Raw genomic sequence first — 18,923 nt, 5'->3', positions numbered from 1 at the left:
TGCGGTCTTCTGGCAGGACAGCATTTTAATCGTAGTTGGGCAATGGGAGAGTCCCGCTCCTTGAGGTAAGAGCATGAGCGCGGTCAGAGCCGAGAGCAGATGGCGATCGCAAGCGAAGCCACAGCAATGTACCAAGCTGAGTATATTATGTTTAAGCAATACAATCGCACAGTTTACTCGTCGTTCATTGTGCTGTATTCCTAAACGAGTGTTTATGTTGGCCTACAGTATTTCACTGACTAAATGCAGTATCAAAGGACTATTTAGTTATCACATGTCAAAGTAATACTGTTTCCTAATGAAAACCTAATGAAATTAAGAAAATTAAACTTATGTACTTAGCAAATGGCGTTTGTATACAAAATAACTTATTTTCTTACACAAAATAGCTCATACCTTTTCCTCGGCGTAATTTATTTCACTGAATGGAACGAGATATTAACCTAACCTCAGGGCATTAGAGCCCTAAAGGGCCTTAGCGTACCAAGCGACCGATATTCAGCCCGAAGGCCTGCAGATTACAAGGTGTTGTCTGATCAGCACGACGAATAATCTCGGCGTTATTCTCGGCTTTCTAGACCGGGACCACTATCTAACCATCAGATAGTTCCTCAAGTCTAATAACTTGGGCTTAGTGGACCTCAAACCAGCAATCAGATTCAGGTAGAATTCTCTGACCTGGCCGGGAATCGAACCCGAGTAAGAGGCAGGCTCGCTACCCCTACACCACGGGGCCGGCTGGAACGAGATATTAGGCACAATAAATCTATTTAAAACTTCTATTTGATTAGATAGTCGACCTTCACTAGCTGTAACTGAGAGCCGTGCAAGCAGCTGCTAGGCTGCATTCTGTTCCTTTACCTACCTGCGCTGGAGCGCATCTCAGTAAGCCGAATTGTGCCCGCCTTTGATTTAAATGCTTGATTACACTGACAACTGATTCAACAAAACGTTACTTAACTGTTGTTCTTCCACAATAATTATTAAAAATGTAATGCCAGCGAAATAATGTGGGTGTTCGCGTGCTCCTGCGAGACGCTACTACATAAGAGAAATTCTAAATTTGAAAATTGAAACTGCTCCAATTACACAGTAAGTAGTAATAATAACCAACAACTCAGTGGATTCACGTTCTAAATTGCATCCCTCCCCAAACCTTTGTAAACTCAGTGATTTGCTTAGAGATCATCACAAGATCTGCACATTCGTGGTGATCCTGTAGACTTACAATCTACCGGACTCTGATAAAGAAAGTTCACCTATTTCTACAGCCCAACAACTAGCATCTGGGAACTTTTAATTCAGAGGACAGTATTCATTTGTTCATTTGTTTAGAGGCTGTACAACTATCAAGCAATACATCCCTGACGGATCTTTGCCTGTCAAGCGTCCACTGCCCAGCATGAACGCTTGTTGTGTCCAAATAACGCAAAGTGAATTTTATTCCTCTTCAGAATATTATGTTGGACATTTAGATCATTATTATTGTTGTACAATTTCAACCTGAAACACTTTACGAAGACTTCTATTTCGTGTAATTTTTAAGGAACCTGATGTGATGCAGAAAAATAAATTCCTTTCAGTAATTCCCACATAACTGGATATACCGAATCAATTATTGGATCTCGAAACATTATTCAGTAAGTGTTTTCCTTGACCAATGTAATCCGTTGGCAAACTCAAATATAACCACAGTCGAAACCGTTTTTTGCGGCATTGCTTTTAACGACGTATCGGATATAACGGCGAAATTAAACGGTCCCATATCAATCCTACATAAACACTGTATTTAGTACGACATCGCTTATTACGACATATCGAATAAAACGACATATTTTGACCACATTTTCGGATAAATATATCGGCTATAACGTAAAAATTTGATTTTTGTTTGTTACGTATTTGGGGATTGATGACTACAAGGTAACGTGTATTATTGTAGATTACAAATCACCCTGTCTGTTAAATAGTCTAGGCAAGCATCGCTGTGAAAACGTTGTAAAGGGAAAGTGGTTACAATCAGGCAATATCTGAAGTGGCTCCTAACACGGACTGATGCAGACAGGTTCCGAGATGAAAGAAACAGAGAGAAAAAAATAATTGGAGAACCCAAGAAGTCATCGGAAGGTTTTGGTATTAACCTGGAAATGTTAGGTCAAGCAGCAGGGAAACATTTCTGGGCAGTAACTAATAATCTTAGAAAGAGACGGGTACATGTTCACGTAAGTAATAACTAGAGTCGGTAAGTTTGCATTCTAACCTATAACTGCCTAAAAGGCCGGAGTGGTAATAACATAAAAAGTGACATTCACGTAAACACGAGAGAAGAGGCAGAGATTTGAATATCATAAGAAGAACCGGAGGGAAGCAGCTGCGTTAGGCAAAGAATACCCTGACAAGGAAGGATATATTTAGATATACTACATTCTTATTGAAAATAAATATGTTATGAGGGATTGTAATAGGTCTGAAGATGGAACCCTAGGTAAGACGAAGGGGGAATTGGAGAATATAGAAGAGAATCCCCAGTTTGGTACTGCAGAAAGGGTCGCGGTCGGATCACCTAATAAATCATTAGATGCTCCACTTGGCAGACTTTTATCGCTTACTTCTTTGTGAGGTGACGTAGTTCTGGGAATTAACCTTCCATACAATGGGTTACCGCTCGAGTTGCTACAGACTAGGGTGTGGCGCCATCTTACCTAGTAACCGTGCAATCTGTGATGTGAAGTATTGATGGATGGCCATGGCATACAGATCCATGGAATCACAGCTCTCAAGGTACTGTTTCTACGTAACATCACGCCAGGCATTCTGTTGCTAGGTAACATCACGCCACACATTTTGTTGCTAGGTAGCATCACGTCACACATTTTGTTGCTAGGTAACATCACGTCACACATTTTCTTGCTAGGTAACATCACGTCACACATTTTGTTGCTAGGTAACATCACGTCACACATTTTGTTGCTAGGTAACAATACGCCACACATTTTGTTGCTAGGTAACATCACGTCACACATTTTGATGCTAGGTAACATCACGTCACACATTTTGTTGCTAGGTAACATCACGTCACACATTTTGTTGCTAGGTAACATCACGTCACACATTTTGTTGCTAGGTAACATCACGTCACACATTTTGTTGCTAGGTAACATCACGTCACACATTTTGTTGCTAGGTAACATTATGTCACACATTTTGTTGCTTGGTAACATTATGTCACACATTTTGTTACTAGGTAACATGAGGTCACACATTTTGTTGCTAGGTAACATCACATCACACATTTTGCTGCTAGGTAACATTATGTCACACATTTTTTTGCTAGGTAACATTATGTCACTCATTTTGTTGCTAGGTAACATCACATCACACATTTTGTTGCTAGGTAACATCACGCCACACATTTTGTTGCTAGGTAACATCACATCACACATTTTGTTGCTAGGTAACATCACATCACACATTTTGTTGCTAGGTAACATCACGTCACACATTTTGTTGCTAGGTAACATTATGTCACACATTTTGCTGCTAGGTAACATTATGTCACACATTTTGTTGCTAGGTAACATCAAGTCACACATTTTCTTGCTAGGTAACATTATGTCACACATTTTGTTGCTAGGTAACATCACGCCACGCATTTTGTTGCTAGGTAACATCACGTCACACATTTTGTTGCTAGGTAACATCACATCACACATTTTGTTGCTAGGTAACATCACATCACACATTTTGTTGCTAGGTAACATCACGTCACACATTTTGTTGCTAGGTAACATTATGTCACACATTTTGCTGCTAGGTAACATTATGTCACACATTTTGTTGCTAGGTAACATCACATCACACATTTTGCTGCTAGGTAACATTATGTCACTCATTTTGTTGCTAGGTAACATTATGTCACACATTTTGTTGCTAGGTAACATCACGCCACACATTTTGTTGCTAGGTAACATCACGTCACACATTTTGTTGCTAGGTAACATCACGTCACACATTTTGTTGCTAGGTAACATCAAGTCACACATTTTGTTGCTAGGTAACATTATGTCACACATTTTGCTGCTAGGTAACATTATGTCACACATTTTGTTGCTAGGTAACATCAAGTCACACATTTTGTTGCTAGGTAACATTATGTCACACATTTTGTTGCTAGGTAACATCACGCCACACATTTTGTTGCTAGGTAACATTATGTCACACATTTTGTTGCTAGGTAACATTATGTCACACATTTTGTTGCTAGGTAACATCAAGTCACACATTTTGTTGCTTGGTAACATCACATCACACATTTTGCTACATGACAATATTTCGTTACACAACCTTTTGATCAGTGGCGTGCACTGAACCCCGGCTACCCCGGCGCTGTTGGGCAAAGAATTTTGTATTTTTAATTTCTTATTATTCCTTAGAACGTTTCTTTATCAAGTTAAAAACTGTGAACAACTATGTCAAGGCAAGTACAGCTCTCTCCATAACCCGTTCGGTTTACTGCAGTCCACGTCTCTCCAGCGAGTTGGGTTTCTTTACCGGCGCAAAAAGAGAACCACGCCAGCGGAATTCATGTCGCTTGGTTGACGCAAGAGCTTTAAGCCTCCTTCTCGTGGGGTGGCGGGCTGATGGCTGTTCGTCTCCCTCGAGATTCACTCCGTCTTACGCTGGCGGAACAGCTATGTAGCTTGGGTACATGTTAATTGTAAAACACACTCGAAGTGCTTAGCGCACACGCCAGAGGTTACACGAAAAAGCAGTATAAACACTTGCACATAATCTTGCAAGTAAAAGTAGCCACTTTGTGAAATCAATTGTATTAAAAGTATTTATTATATTTTTGGATTTCGGCATGTACGAAATTTTTGGGAGCGATTCATTGATGACACGCGTAAAGTATGTTATTCGACGCACGCGGAAAATATTTAGGTTGTCAAGCATGAACACAGAACCAAACGCGAAGTAAAATGATTTTGTATTTGGTTGCTCTGTATGAGTGGTGGTATATTGTACATTTTTGTAGCGTTCCTCTTGGGTTATACGTGAGGTTTTCGCGAGTTCTGTCGCATTTTTCCTGGACGTAACAGTAGTATGTCGTGAGGAATATTTTCCCTCTTTTATCGTTGCTGTACTTACGGTGATATTCCTGCTAAAATTTGCTCATTCAGTTTAGATTAGGCTGTGTAACTTAAAATAGCAATCAGTTAGTCCCAGTGTATGTCTGCGAAGACCCTGACTGTATACTGTTACCAAGAGTCAGTGGGTGAAACTGCAAGTACATTGTTTAAAACCTTCTTCTTCTTCTTCTTCTTAAACTGTTTACCCTCCAGGGTTGGGTTTTCCCTCGGACTCAACGAGGGATCCCACCTCAGCCGCCTGAAGGGTGGAACTTCAGACTTTGGTTCCGGGATACAACTGGGGAGGATGACCAGTACCTCGCCCAGGTGGCCTCAGCTGCTATGCTGAACAGGAGCCTTGGAGGGGGATGGGAAGTTTGGAGGGGATAGACAAGGAAGAGGGAAGGAAGCGGCCGTGGCCTTAAGTTAGGTACCATCCCGGCATTTGCCTGGAGGAGAAGTGGGAGAGCACGGAAAACCACTTCCAGGATGGCTGAGGTGGGAATCGAACCCACTCTCTACTCAGTTGACCTCCTGAGGCTGAGTGGAGCCCGTTCCAGCCCTCGTACCACTTTTCAAATTTCGTGGCAGAGCCGCGAATCGAACCAGGGCGTCTGGGGAAGGGGGTGGCAGCTAATCACACTAACCACTACACCACAGAGGCGGACTGTTTAAAATCTGCTATAGCTTAAGTAAAGATGGTGTCGTCACTGCCGTGAATACCAATTTGGACATATGTGTGGGTATGTGGTTGAAAATATTCTTATTCAAGTGAATTATAATTTCGTAAATTATTTAATACCGCATTGTTTTATTTATTTATTTACTTATATATTTATTTACTTATTTATTTATTTATTTATTTATTCATTAATTTATTTATTTGGTTATTTATTTATTTTTATTTATATATTTACTATTAATTAATTAATTCATTGTCTGGTCTGTTTTCTTGTTATATTTGCACTTAGTAATCGAGCGAGTTTATAAAATAATAACGTTGGCTTAAGAGAGAGTTGTGGGGTAGCGATTGCTTTCAAAAAGATTCAGCTGGGGCAATGAATGTATTCACCGCACGCCACCGTTTTCGGCTGAGCCCCAGGTCTAAGACATATTTATGACAACATGCCAGCTGTGAACTTTAGTGAATTAATGTAATATTTGTTCTGCTTACTCACATGATGAACCGCCATGATATTTGTAATGGGAGTGAGTGGCGTCAAGTAGTATACGTGACCCAGAATGACGTACAGTATACTGAGAAAGCGGATGCCATGAATACACTGTAGAGTGCCTTCACTGTTCTCCGAAGACGTCAGCATCTTCTTCAGGTTGGTGTAGGCCGAGAACACGATGTACATCTCATTTCGTGAACCTGCAAACAAAAAATGGTCAGTTAGTTGACAATTTGTTCTGGATTATTTCCGACAAAATGATTATCGTTACGAAAATTTTGCAAAGTTTCTGAGAAATGAGGCGAGCTGCTCGACTTACTGGCTTGTTCTGAGCTGTCAGTGGAGAGATGTGTTGGAATCACATTAGTAGACGAATAAGTTTGAGTGATGTTTTTAAAAGAAGGAAAGTTCACAATATGAAGATAAAGTTTGACTTCAAGACTACAAACTGGGGCAAGATGAATTAGGGACTGGAATAATTTACCATTGGAGATGTTTGATATATTTCCAAATTCTTTGCAAGTACTTAAAAAAAGATTAGGTAAACATCTGATAGAGATTCTACCACCTAAGCGAATGCCCTAAATGCAGATCAGTGGTGACTGATTGATGATTGACGCCTGCCGGCCTTGTGGAAGTAATTCTATTCTTCTACCAGTCAGTTTTCGAACAAGCAGGACTCAATCATAGAAGGTTTTTAAAAACTATAGCACTGTCATGGAATGTGAAATATGCAATGAATTTCAATCAGGGTATGACAAGCAATTCATACGTTTGAAGTCATCCAACTCTGGACCCAGAAGTGCTTCACGAACTGTCATAAATCAATCAGATGATCGATCAAACATCACTGATCCGCATTTAGGGCTGTCACCCGGATGGCAGAGTCCGCATAAATTCTTTACCTAATTTTTTAATATTTCATAGAATATGTAAGTTGATCGAACATTTCTCTTCATAAATTAATATGTGGCAAATACATAAAAATACATTATTATCAAGCACAAAATTATAAATTAAAAAACAAGAGAATTTCCTAAGATACAATACTATAAAATTTGCGCTAACAATTTTTTATTAAAATCACAGCTCCTCTATATACATAAAGCTGTAGGGGTCTACTGTCTGTAAATTTGTTTATTTTGTCAATTTTTCAGATATTTATCAATTTTAGGTCACCTCAAAACCGTATCAGTGGATTTTAGCTTTAGTGTCTGTCCGTCGGTTTGTCTGTCCGGCTGTTCCATTATCACGGCAAAACGGCTAGATAGACTTCGACTAAACTCCTGATTTAGAGTATTCTCATCCATGAACAGGTTTAGTTATGCATGGCTAATTAAAAAATAACTGAATAGACTGGGGGATTATACAAAAACCAGGTTTTTTTCAATTTTCTTTCATACTATTGCTTTTCTGTAAAAGCCGAAGTCCCTACGTGAAAATTCTGTTCATTTGAAACAACTTAAGTTATGTATATAATTTCGCTTACTCTTCAAATCACGGAGAAAATTACTGTTTGGGTGACCCACAACGAATCTACCGGTCACGATGCCAACATCTCAGGCTGCGTGCCAGCGGGGAATTACCGTGATGTCATTTTCGTCATTATTCCTGTAAACGTATGGTTGTTCGTTGGGTGGTAGGTGAGAGAGACGTCAAGCTGTCATTCTGCGGGATATTTGCGAAATACCGTTGGGGATTACAATCGTCGTCGAATAGAACTAAGGGAGGCTGTTCATATTTCACCAGTACTGCGGCCTGTAGATTATTGTTTGACACCGTGAGATGTTTTATGGCATTTTCTGTAAATTTATTGTACTGTATTTCACTTCTACTTTCGTTTCTTCCTTTTATTTCTTGCCACTGCCCTGCCTCTTTAGGCTTAAGTAGTAACACCGAAAGTCATCTTCTTATCCAAGAATCCCTGCGCCTAAATATTTCCTTTGTTACCGCTTTCTTAAATCCGTGCCCATATCTCCCCCTGTGGGTGGGGGCGGTAGAATAACACCCACGGTATCCCCTGCTTGTCGTAAGAGGCGACTAAAAGGGGCCCCAGGTGCTCTGTACTTTGGAGCGTGGGTTGGCGGCCACGGGGCCCGTAGCTGAGTCCTGGCATTGCTTCCACTTACTTGTGCCAGGCTCCTCACTTTCATCTATCCTATCCGACCTTCCTTGGTCAACTCGTTTTCTTTTCCTACCCCGACGCTATTAGGTTTGCTAGGGCTAGGGAGTCTTTCATTTACACGCCCTTTGTGGCCCTTGTCTGTCTTTGGCCGATACCTTCATTTTTCGAAGTGTCGGATTCCTTCAAATTTTTCCCTCTGATTAGTGTTATATAGAGGATGGTTGCCTACTTGTACTTCCTCTTAAAACAATAATCACCACCACCACCACCACCACCACCGTGCCCATACCATTACAATTTGTTGAGGGGCATTTTATATTTCCAAACATCCACGTTATATTTACATATTTGTCCTATCCGGCCGTCCTCAGTTATTGTCCTATCTTCAATTAATGTCAACTTTCTTAAATGTAGTACTTGCTTCCTTAATTTCGCCGTTTGTATGCGAGTACTAAACCCGAAAACTGGACTCTCTTTTCTTTGAGGAAAAATTCCAAGTTATTCAGTTGTGTAACTGTTTTGCCCCCGAAAAGTATCGAAATATGAACGCAATCTTAATGACGGTGCCGACCTTCGTTTTGGGGTAATCGATGGCTAAACGGTAAGTCGTATACCAAAATACCAAAACGGATAGCACAATCACCGCTCGATTTGGAGAGATCTACAACTTTGGTCCTATGACTTCTTGTCATATCTCTATCCCTTATACGTTAGATGGAGTTGCATTAATCGATTTTAGATTAATTTTGTACGTTTTACGCGTACTCTTCATTGTTTGAGAAACTTATAAGGAAGATACAATCGTCACGAACACTGATATCACCAGTGGCCACCCGTTAGCCAAATTGAATGCTTCCATCTACCACGCAAGTACCCGAAAAACAATGCAATGTGTAAAAACTACTTCCGTTCTCTCCTTTTATTTCTTGCCTCTTTAGGCAATATCCCTTAAGTCTTCTTCTTATCTAAGAATTCCCATGCCTGAATTTCTCCTCTGTTATCACTTCCTTAAATCCGTAACTCATATCATACCAATTTTGTGAGGGACATTTCATTTTTGCAATACATCGATTTCGTTTATATGGTTAGACAGAGCTGAATTCCTCTGTTATAATCAAAACCCCCGTATTCGATTCTGGCTGGCATTAGGAAAAGTATCCTGTCTTTATAATTAAAACTCCACATCTCCGTTGTGAATTGCAATAGGCAAGTGAGCCTGCTGTTGTAGTAGAAACTCCCGAAATCGGTTGTGAATTGCGGTAGGAAACATGGCCTGTTCTTTTCATCAAATCTTCCCAACGCGCACTTTATATCGCAGACAACGTGTGGGGTCCTCCCAGAGGTGTTCTCTGATAACGCTAAGAGACATGCAATGTAATATAATCTTACTCACGGAGTGTAAAGCAATTAACGTACGAATCCGTATACAACATATAGAATCGCTATAAAATTTAAATTTACATTACTTTTCTTTACCCATTTTGTTGGTACCTAACATGAATAATAACTTGCTGCGATTTAACCAGAGCCCCTTTTGCCACCGCCTTTCAGCGTTTCTGAACGGCCTTCATAGCTACCGTAGCAGTTATGGCCCTCGAAGTAACCATTGTACTTCACCCCTAGAGGCCCTCCCCTACTTCGAGTGTTCAGTCGCCATAGATAAGGGGATGTAATTAATTTATTCACAAAATTTCTTTATATACAATAGCCTACACAGGTCGAATGCTCTCTAACATTTTTCTCTGTTTCTGCTTATTTGTTTTTTTGAATGTCTGTACAGATGTGGTGTTCACGTTGAGAGGGCAACTGTTCAGTTAATGATGACTTGCTGAAGCAGGGTAAATACTAAAGTATCGATACATCTCAACACTGCTCGGATGGCGGAGCTCTGCAGAGCAAATGAGGGAGGAGGAGACAGGCGGAGCGAGCGAGACAAGCGTAGGGGATGAGAGAGACAGCGCTATTCCTTAAAATCCAGGAGTGTGGGATCTGCACTCTGGTTAACCTAGCGAAGTCGTCTTCTGCACCTTGCGCCGCGCAATGCACCGGTGCATTCACCCTGAGAGACCCTGATCTACAATTATGTGCAGTAGTCACGGGAACGGGAATGAAAAACAATTCTCTCTCAATTTTTCATCAGAGGGAACTTGGCTATTGAATGGATATTTTTGGGTGAACGGAAAGATAAAATAGTTTCCTTATTGTACTCACTAGAATCCTTGTGCGTCAGGTCATACACCGTGCTGGAAATGATTAATGCTACCATCAACGAGTAGATCGTCCTGAAACATACATCAACAATAATATTCAGTGAAACACCTCATAGGGGACGCTACAAGAAGAGATTAGTATCGTGCTGTATTATTATGTATTATTAAAACAACTGTATTTTATAAGGATACAATACACACACACAATGCTAGTCAATATGGAATAAGTACCCCCTGTATTTGACGTCGGCAGTGTGTAGCTCAACAAGTAGGTCACGTGACTAGTCTGTAAGGTATATGTTTTACGAGTTGCTTTACGTCGCAACGACACGGATAGCTTCATGGTGACGGTGGGATAGGAAAAGGCTAGGAGTGGGATGGAAGCGACCGTGGCTTTAATTCTGTAACAGCGCCAGCTTTTGTCTGATATGAAAGTGGGAAACGACGGAAAACAATCTTCAGGGCTGCCAACAGTGGGGTTCGAACCCACTATCTCCCGAATACAAGCTCACAACCGTGCGTCCCTAACCGCACAGCCAATTCGCTCGGTCTGTAAGGTATATAAGGTGTGAGACAGATCCTCTGTATGGTTGGCGGTCGCAGAGTGAGCTTCGGCCTACAAGTGGCCAGGACTGGTCCGTAGTCCGACAGCTCAGCCTAGTTGTAGTGTGCTGCTTTATATACAAATGTATAAGAACGATGTCAGTCTTCACTATTCTGCACAATAAGCTGGTATGTGCTTGTTGTCTCATTGTATGAGGGGGAGATATATTACAAAGGAAAGGCAACCATTGCGCTGGAGTTGAGAACAGCGTGCCGGATACAAAATGTATTGCTTGGCGAAGTTTGATATCAGTTAGGTTGCAGTGAGAGCTATTTAACCATATTCCGGCACAGTACTCTGCTGCAGAGTACACCATGTCCAAGGCGGTAGTTCGCAAAGTATTGTCGTCAGCTCCCCATGAAGTTTCAGCCAACTTGCTCAGCAGGTTACTCCGGGTCTTAAGTTTGGCGGCTGTTTTGTCTGTGTGACTGCGATATGTTAGTGACCTGTAGAGCCCGGATTTGTATGCATTAATACGTTAGAATGCAAAATTACTGAAGCGAGTATCAAGTGTAGTGTACCTTCACAGCGATTATGCTATGGGGTTTGCATAAAACTTAGGGGTATGGCCCATTAGAACCCCTATAATCTATGTGACTCTTGCTACATTATGGATGAGCGGGTGGCTGACACTTCCTACTAACCAAATTAGTCTGCAATCTAACCTGTTAGTGCATAAAAATCCGGGCTTTAGACTGATCTGTCTAATGTTACACCTAGGTATTTTGGAGTACTATTGTCAGTATGTTTTTTCTACTGCATCTATTATACTCCTGTTAGTGATCACTGCCACCAAGATATTTCCCAATCATGATGTTCCTGTTAATAAAAATAATACACACTACACTCCTGATTGTAAAAGTTACCACTCAAAAAGAGAACAAACGATCATGAGTTTCTCTGTTCACACCGTAATCATCCGTAACTGTGTGGAAGCAGCACCTATACTGACATAATTTGCTTTACAACGTTTTCATTATATAGCTCTCGACATTAATATTGTTACGTCCCAGGCCTGTGGTAGCCCCTTCCGGTAGGCCTACTTCCTGGCAGGGACTAGTGAGTCAGCCGACCGGGGAGCTCCCAGCCGGTCTGGAGGGCATCGCTGGCATTTCCGTATATTGTTCTCGTTGGCTGGATTACCTGTGTGTTTCTTGGAGATTCAACGGAAATGTTCCTCTTCTATTCAGATCTCGAATATTCTGGTTTCCATCACCCGAACTATAAAAAGAAAGGCTAGCCGCGGACAGTCAGTCGATGTTGGGCTTAATGGTGGAGTCAGCGTCGGTGCTGAACTCAGAGTCAGTGTTGGACTCCGTGCTGCAGTCAGTGTGAGAGTCATTGTGTAGGGGTTCGGTGGCTGGGCTGAGGGCTGTCGCTAGTGTCCCACCGAGGTTTGTTGTGGTGTTGAAGAATCCAGTGAGTAGCTGGGCTGGAGACGACGGAACGGTAGATTTGTACTGAGAGTACTGAGTGTTTGTGTATTCTGTGGACTGAGGTTCGCTGTTAGTCAAGCGAGGTAAGCCCCTATCGTGAGTGTGAGGGTAAATGGACCTGTGTTAATATTCGCTGCTGTGAGTATCGTCATGCTTTTGAATATTGTTGAGCTGTATAATCGTTCATTGCATTTGAGTGTGTGAATACTGGCCTGTGTCTGGAAACGAAGCAAGGAATAGTCGTAGTGTGTTAGTAGGCCGTGGCTCTGTGTTCAAATCTAGCGGTCTACGAACAGCTGTTGTATGAGGTGACTGTACTTGGGGAAGTGAAAATAGGGATTAACCGCAGGTATAGCGACGGGCAGGACTACCTGCTGTGCCGTAAGGAAGAGAGACTTGTAAATAGACTTGAAATTAGTGAGTGTGGCCATTAACTGTTAATTAGATTTGTGTTTGTATATAAATTAGGGTAATAAAACAGACGGAGTTTTATTCGAAACATCGGTAGATTTTTGGTTCAAGTAAACAAAGGATGGTCACGAAAAATCTCAGTATGAATAAACAAGAAACCTAGAACACAAACCCGTGAAGAATCAGTACGATATCTAGGCATAAACGCTTCTGACGAAGTGATGTTAGACGTTCAAACCACGCTGGAAAAACTAAGAGACCGTGCATAAATTATTTCTTAAATCACCTTTGCTGCAAGCAGACCAGGAATTTCAAATTCTAAACCATCCAATCATACCTACACTCATATATGAGGGGTGTAGAAGCAAAACTCACATTGTCCACTTTTCATGATTTACGTTAAGCTGAAAAAATTCTCAAATGTGCACACCTGGACGAATCTTGCTACATACGTTTTTATTTACATCTTGAATATGATGATAAATGCCGGAGAACATCTTTTCTTGTGGAAAGTAAACGTGAAGACGACAAATTACATTTTAAGTTTGGAGAATGTGAGTTTTGCTCCACGTTTTTGGATAATGAGAGTTATGCATCACAAGACTGTGGATAATGTAGGTTTTGGTACAAATATTCTTATATTTAGTAGGCTATATGAAGCTAAGAAATAGGATTCAAACAGTGAACATCTGACGGAAATTGGACAGTTTAAGGGTATTTAAAATAAGCCACATTATCATACTGGAAAGTGCTAGTAGTACTGGTGCCTCCCGCAGGTGGTAGCCTCCAGTGAACTTGAAGACATGTATTGTGCTGCCCTCTTGTAGTATGTACCCAACTGAACTTGTGCTGCATTGTTTCCGTACGCAACGACAATATTTTCGGTCGTCATCTGTTTTTTTCTAAATGGAGTATAGAAGATGAAACATCTTGCTCTTGCTGCTGGATCTTTAAATTACGTATTGGCAGAGCAAAAAGGAGGAAAATGTACCCTTTTGATCCGGGGTAATTCTATCACCGTGTGGTGATAGTCACCAATCAGTTTTGATGTATTTTATTTGTCAAGTTGAGAAACTGTAAGTAGCAACACTCATCGTCTTGATCCTGGAAGTATATGGATGTGACAACAGTAATTATCAGCGAACTGTTCTGTGTCGTCGGGTATATCTACACCTAAATTGTACTAAGTAAAATTCAATTATCACTGTTAGTGAAATTTTCGATTAACCAAAAAGACTGGATTTCTGGTTATCTTTATTGTGAATAGGTTATATACATTTCGTGGGGCTTTAATGTAATTATTCATAGAATGATTTTGGGTTGTTAATCACTCTAGAGATGTTCTCTTAAAACGAAAATTAATGTATTCAATGATGTTGTTATGGCAAGTTCGTCTCCATACTTCTACTATACCTTCGAGAGTACGTCTTAATAAAAAATGGGTATTATGCATTAATCCTGTATGGAAAATTTTTAATATCTTACTATCCGAAACGTTGTGTGAAAATGGGGGTATGTACGAGTAGTAAAATTGTTTTTAAATGACTGGTTCTAGCTTTGGTTGATTATCTTGTAAGGGTAGCCATTTTCTTGGTCATGTGACCGGTTACCTTGGTTAAATTCACAACCTATGGTAGGTGAATGTAATTATTATATTTTGACATTTTACGTCTGATACGACTGTTGCTGGTGGACATATGAAGTCTGTTGATTGCGTTTTGGTTCTGGTTGTAGTATGCAAGTCTGAGTACGTGCTTGATTTTTTTGCGGTTCTTGGTGTTCCAATGTATTAACATTTTAAATCTAAATAATTATTTTACTTGGTGGCTTTTATTACTAATTTCTCCTCTATGTTTTATATTAATTACGCGCGCCTGATCTGCTCTTTGTGCATTTTGGGGATCTGTAACTGGGCTTTTCTGATTTATGTTGAATGACTTCTGAAGTAGTCATGGAAAAGCATTTTTCTACTCTACTACCATAGTGTAAACGAACCAAGATCTTAGGGTTGGAACTTTCATTAAGTACTACGTTTCCTAATTTATTCTGAAATATATTCCACATTTATCTTACGAGTTGAATAGCGAAAGCAGTTTCTTTTAATTTTAATTTGAATCTAACTTGATGTCCTAAATTTCCTAATTTAATTTAATCTTCTTTGTATCTTATATGCAGGACTTATTATTTGTTTGTGTCAACCTTTTCTTTCCTATTACTAAAGTTCCTATTTAACTTAAGTATGTTATTTTATTTTTAGTCAGTAGTAAGTAATTTTTACTCAGTAGTAACTCATTTTTACTCTGTAGTAATTTATTTATTCTTTAATTCACCTGACCTTGGTGGGCCCTAGCATTTTCCACGGGTCTCTACGACCTTCTATTGGGAATTTCTTTGTTCATACTGCCCATGGTCGTGCAAATACTATCGTACTATACCTCCTCAAAAGTACGCGATAGTGTTTTTGGTATCATTTTGCGTGGATTTATTATTATTATTGTCATGGTTTTACATCTGTGTTGCTACTACTGACTAAGATAAATAATAACAAAGTGCATTGTAAGAGTACTCAATTGTAAAGAGGAAGGCAAGATTTGGCTTGTGTTAATGCAAATATATTTCTGTTCCATGTTCATTTTATCATCTCGCGGGAGCCCATTGCTGCTGTATGATGTATCTGAGGGTTACGAATTCCTAAATCTTTGGCTTTGGAGTTTGATATGCTAGCGTGCTGCTGGAAATTTGCTTTGATCTAATGATAAGCCTAACTATCGGTGAGTTATTTTATTTGATTTTCTCTTAGTAACTTCTCAGTCTTATAACTGAGAATTTTATTTACATGAAGAAAAGTGAAGTCGTCTCACACTGTTATTTGTCTTCGTGTGTATCTGTGTCTTTTTGCTTTGTGTTTTATGATTCTACGGGTTTGGTCTACCCAAATTAACTGCGAAGTAAAGATTACTGGATCTCTAATTGATTTCTCGGTGTCTAAAGGCTGTTATGCGTTTCTCATAACCTTTCTTTGGGGTGTTGATTCGCCTGTTCTCTAGTTGGAAATAAGTTTAGCGAAGGAAGTGTGTATTGGGTGTAATCTTTGTCTGAGTGTTCCTGACCCACAACTATGTCTCGTATGGTGATATTTTCCTATCAGCTTCGAAAGGCTGAGTTGATATATGAAATATCGATCCGTAATTTAGAGGTACCTAGTACCATAGGAGAATGTGCTGCCTTACTGACAGCAAATGTTCATGTTCCTATTGTCCTGTCTATTATTGACGAACTAAATGTGAGGAATTTTTAAGTGTGATAAGTGACTCGTTGCAAGAAATTAACGTTATTAGGGAAGAACTTCCTGAATTACCTCCCTCTAGAGCTCAACTGAACAGGTTAAAGGCCAGAGCTCATCACTATCTTGGGCGCATTCAGGACATTCTTGCAGTTAAGCCTGAGGACGAAATTGTGTCAGAATGTATTAAGTTAATAACTATTGTTTCGGGCATTTCAGCCGAACTTGACCTTTTGTTGATCAACAAAGATTTCTGAGAAAGTTAGCTCCATCACGCCTGCGTTTGAACCTTCTTCAACTACTATGGTATCCTCTATTCATAACCCATGTTACTGTGGTATCGCAACTTCTGTTCTTGAAAAATTGTTAACCAAGTTAATTCTGCGTCATCTCCTAATTGTTAGAAGGAGATTTTTAAAGGAGTAAACAATTTTTCAGTTAACTCTATTGAAGAAAGCATCAGATTCTTAAGATTTCTTGTGGAGTTGACGGAGTCTGCTAATGTTTATTCTGTGGATTATTTAGGTATTATTCATGTTCTTTTTTCTCACTGTGAAGGGATTTTGAAAAGAGAGATCTCAGAAGCTATATCAGGGAACCTACCCATCAATTCTTTCCATAAGCTGGTACTAGGGAAGTTCATTCCATCTCTTGCTCTCCAGAGCTTAATTCCTCAACAATGTTTCAGAACTCAGTTTCTACATGAAAAATTGTTAACTTATGTTTTGGACTTAAGATTTTACTGCAAAGTATTTATGATCTCTGTTCAGGAATGTGAGATGGTAGCTACGATTTTAAAAGGCATATCACCCTCGTATCGTTCCTACCTCTCGTTGACCCGATGTCCCACCAATTTCCAAGAGCTGGAAGAGGCATGCTCATTCGCTGAGGATGTTAAACATGGTGACTCTACCAGACCTGTCAACCTTCCTCCTCCTGTTAGACCGGGGAATCTTATTGTCTCTTCAATTTCTAAAGATGGTAATGCTCGCAAATGTTTCAATTGTGGGTCTAGGGGTCATTTGAGGAACGCTTGTCCAGTTGTTAAACGTTATACTAGTGGTTGCTATTCCTGTGGATCCAAACAACATGTCAAGAAAAACTGTCCATCGTCAGTTCAGAATAGTAGTCAATGACTAGATGGCAACAAGTTGGAATGTAACAGGACTAGCGTTGAGAATCCCTGGACTTCTGAAAAAATTATTTGCCCAGACCAATGTAACAAGATTTCTGTTTATGACCCTCCCAAAGTACTTTTACCCCGGTGGAAATCAATAATGAACTGGTAAATACCTTACTTTATACCGGAAGTGTGGTGTGCCTAATTAATTCAGCATAGTACTATAGAATGAAATCTTCATGTAAATTGCCGGAACTGGAATCTACTAATGTCAAGTGCGTCGCTGCTAATTCTCAGTTTTTGAAAATCTTAGGCTCAGTGAAGGTTAAGTTGAGGATTGGTGGATTTACTTGGAAAGTCAAATGCTTGGTAACACCTAACTTGTCTTGTAATGTAATTCTTGGTTCGAAATTTATGTCTGGTGTAGGTCTAGTGTTAGACTTACAGAGTAGGCATTTCTTTTTTAAATTTTCACCCGATATTAAGTTTGCTTTGGTTGATGCTCCATTGAAATACCTATTGTTTCGTGATTGTTTCGTGTGTAGGTTACCCTTCTCCTGATGATGATAACGATCTGAATTGCCTTGATCTGGGACATCTAGGGGAAATTAAAGCTGATCAAGTGCGTAACCTCTGTAAAGAATTTCCGGAAGTCTCAACAAGTAAATTAGGGTTGACTGATGTCCTGGAATATGACATTGAGTTGTTAGACAATCAACCGGTTAGATCTCCTCCGTATCGTCTGTCTCCAAAACGTATGCTGGAATTGAAGAAGATTGTGGAGCAGATGTAAAAAGATGGAGTTATAAGACCTTCCACCTCTCCATATGCTTCTCCGGTGTTCTTAGTGCCTAAGCGGTCTGGTGGTTTTCGTGCTGTGATAGACTCTAGAGCTCTCAACAGTAAGATAGTACTCCAATCTATCCCTTTGCAGGATCTCCACATTTGTTTCGGATGGTTTTCTGGGGCGAAATTTTTCACCGTACTTGATTTGAACCAAGCATACTACCAAGTGCATTTATCTAAGAAATCTATTCCCCTTACTGCTCTTATAACCGATTGGAACCTGTATGACTTTCTGAGTCTCCCGTTCGGCTTGAGCTGTGGCGCTGCAGTGTTAACGAGACTGTTAAATTCCATTCTGTCGGACATAAAGTTCAAGTTTGTGTTTAACTACTTGGACGATCTCGTAATTTTTTCAAACACCTTCGAAGAACATCTGAAACATATTAGGGAAGTTTTGGTACGCCTGAAGAAGGCTGGACTTACTGTCAAGCTATCAAGGGTTGCCTTCGCAAAGCCAGCATGTCTTTCCTGGGGCACGTGGTTTCCTCAGATGGGGTTTCCATCGATCAGTCTAGAACTCAGAGTATCAGGGACTTCAAACCTCCTGGGACGTTTAAGGTGTTACCCGCTTCATCGGTATGGTC

General features: G+C 40.2%; 1 protein-coding gene across 1 annotated transcript in view; it reads right to left on the bottom strand.

The window, feature by feature from the left end:
* Positions 1–18,923, bottom strand: part of LOC136866983 (nose resistant to fluoxetine protein 6) — a 159,240-nt gene that overhangs the window by 90,841 nt on the left and 49,476 nt on the right. Inside the window, exons 4-5 of the mRNA XM_068226787.1 lie at positions 10,641–10,711; positions 6,308–6,504 (exon numbers count right to left, since the gene is read on the bottom strand). Of these exons, the coding sequence (XP_068082888.1) occupies positions 6,308–6,504; positions 10,641–10,711 (268 nt within the window). The remainder of the gene's footprint in view (positions 1–6,307; positions 6,505–10,640; positions 10,712–18,923) is intronic.

Source organism: Anabrus simplex, chromosome 3 (genome assembly GCF_040414725.1).
Source record: "Anabrus simplex isolate iqAnaSimp1 chromosome 3, ASM4041472v1, whole genome shotgun sequence".
Lineage (NCBI taxonomy): Eukaryota > Metazoa > Arthropoda > Insecta > Orthoptera > Tettigoniidae > Anabrus > Anabrus simplex.
The sequence above is the reverse complement of the archived record's forward strand: the minus strand, read 5'-3'. Positions and strand labels throughout refer to the sequence as shown.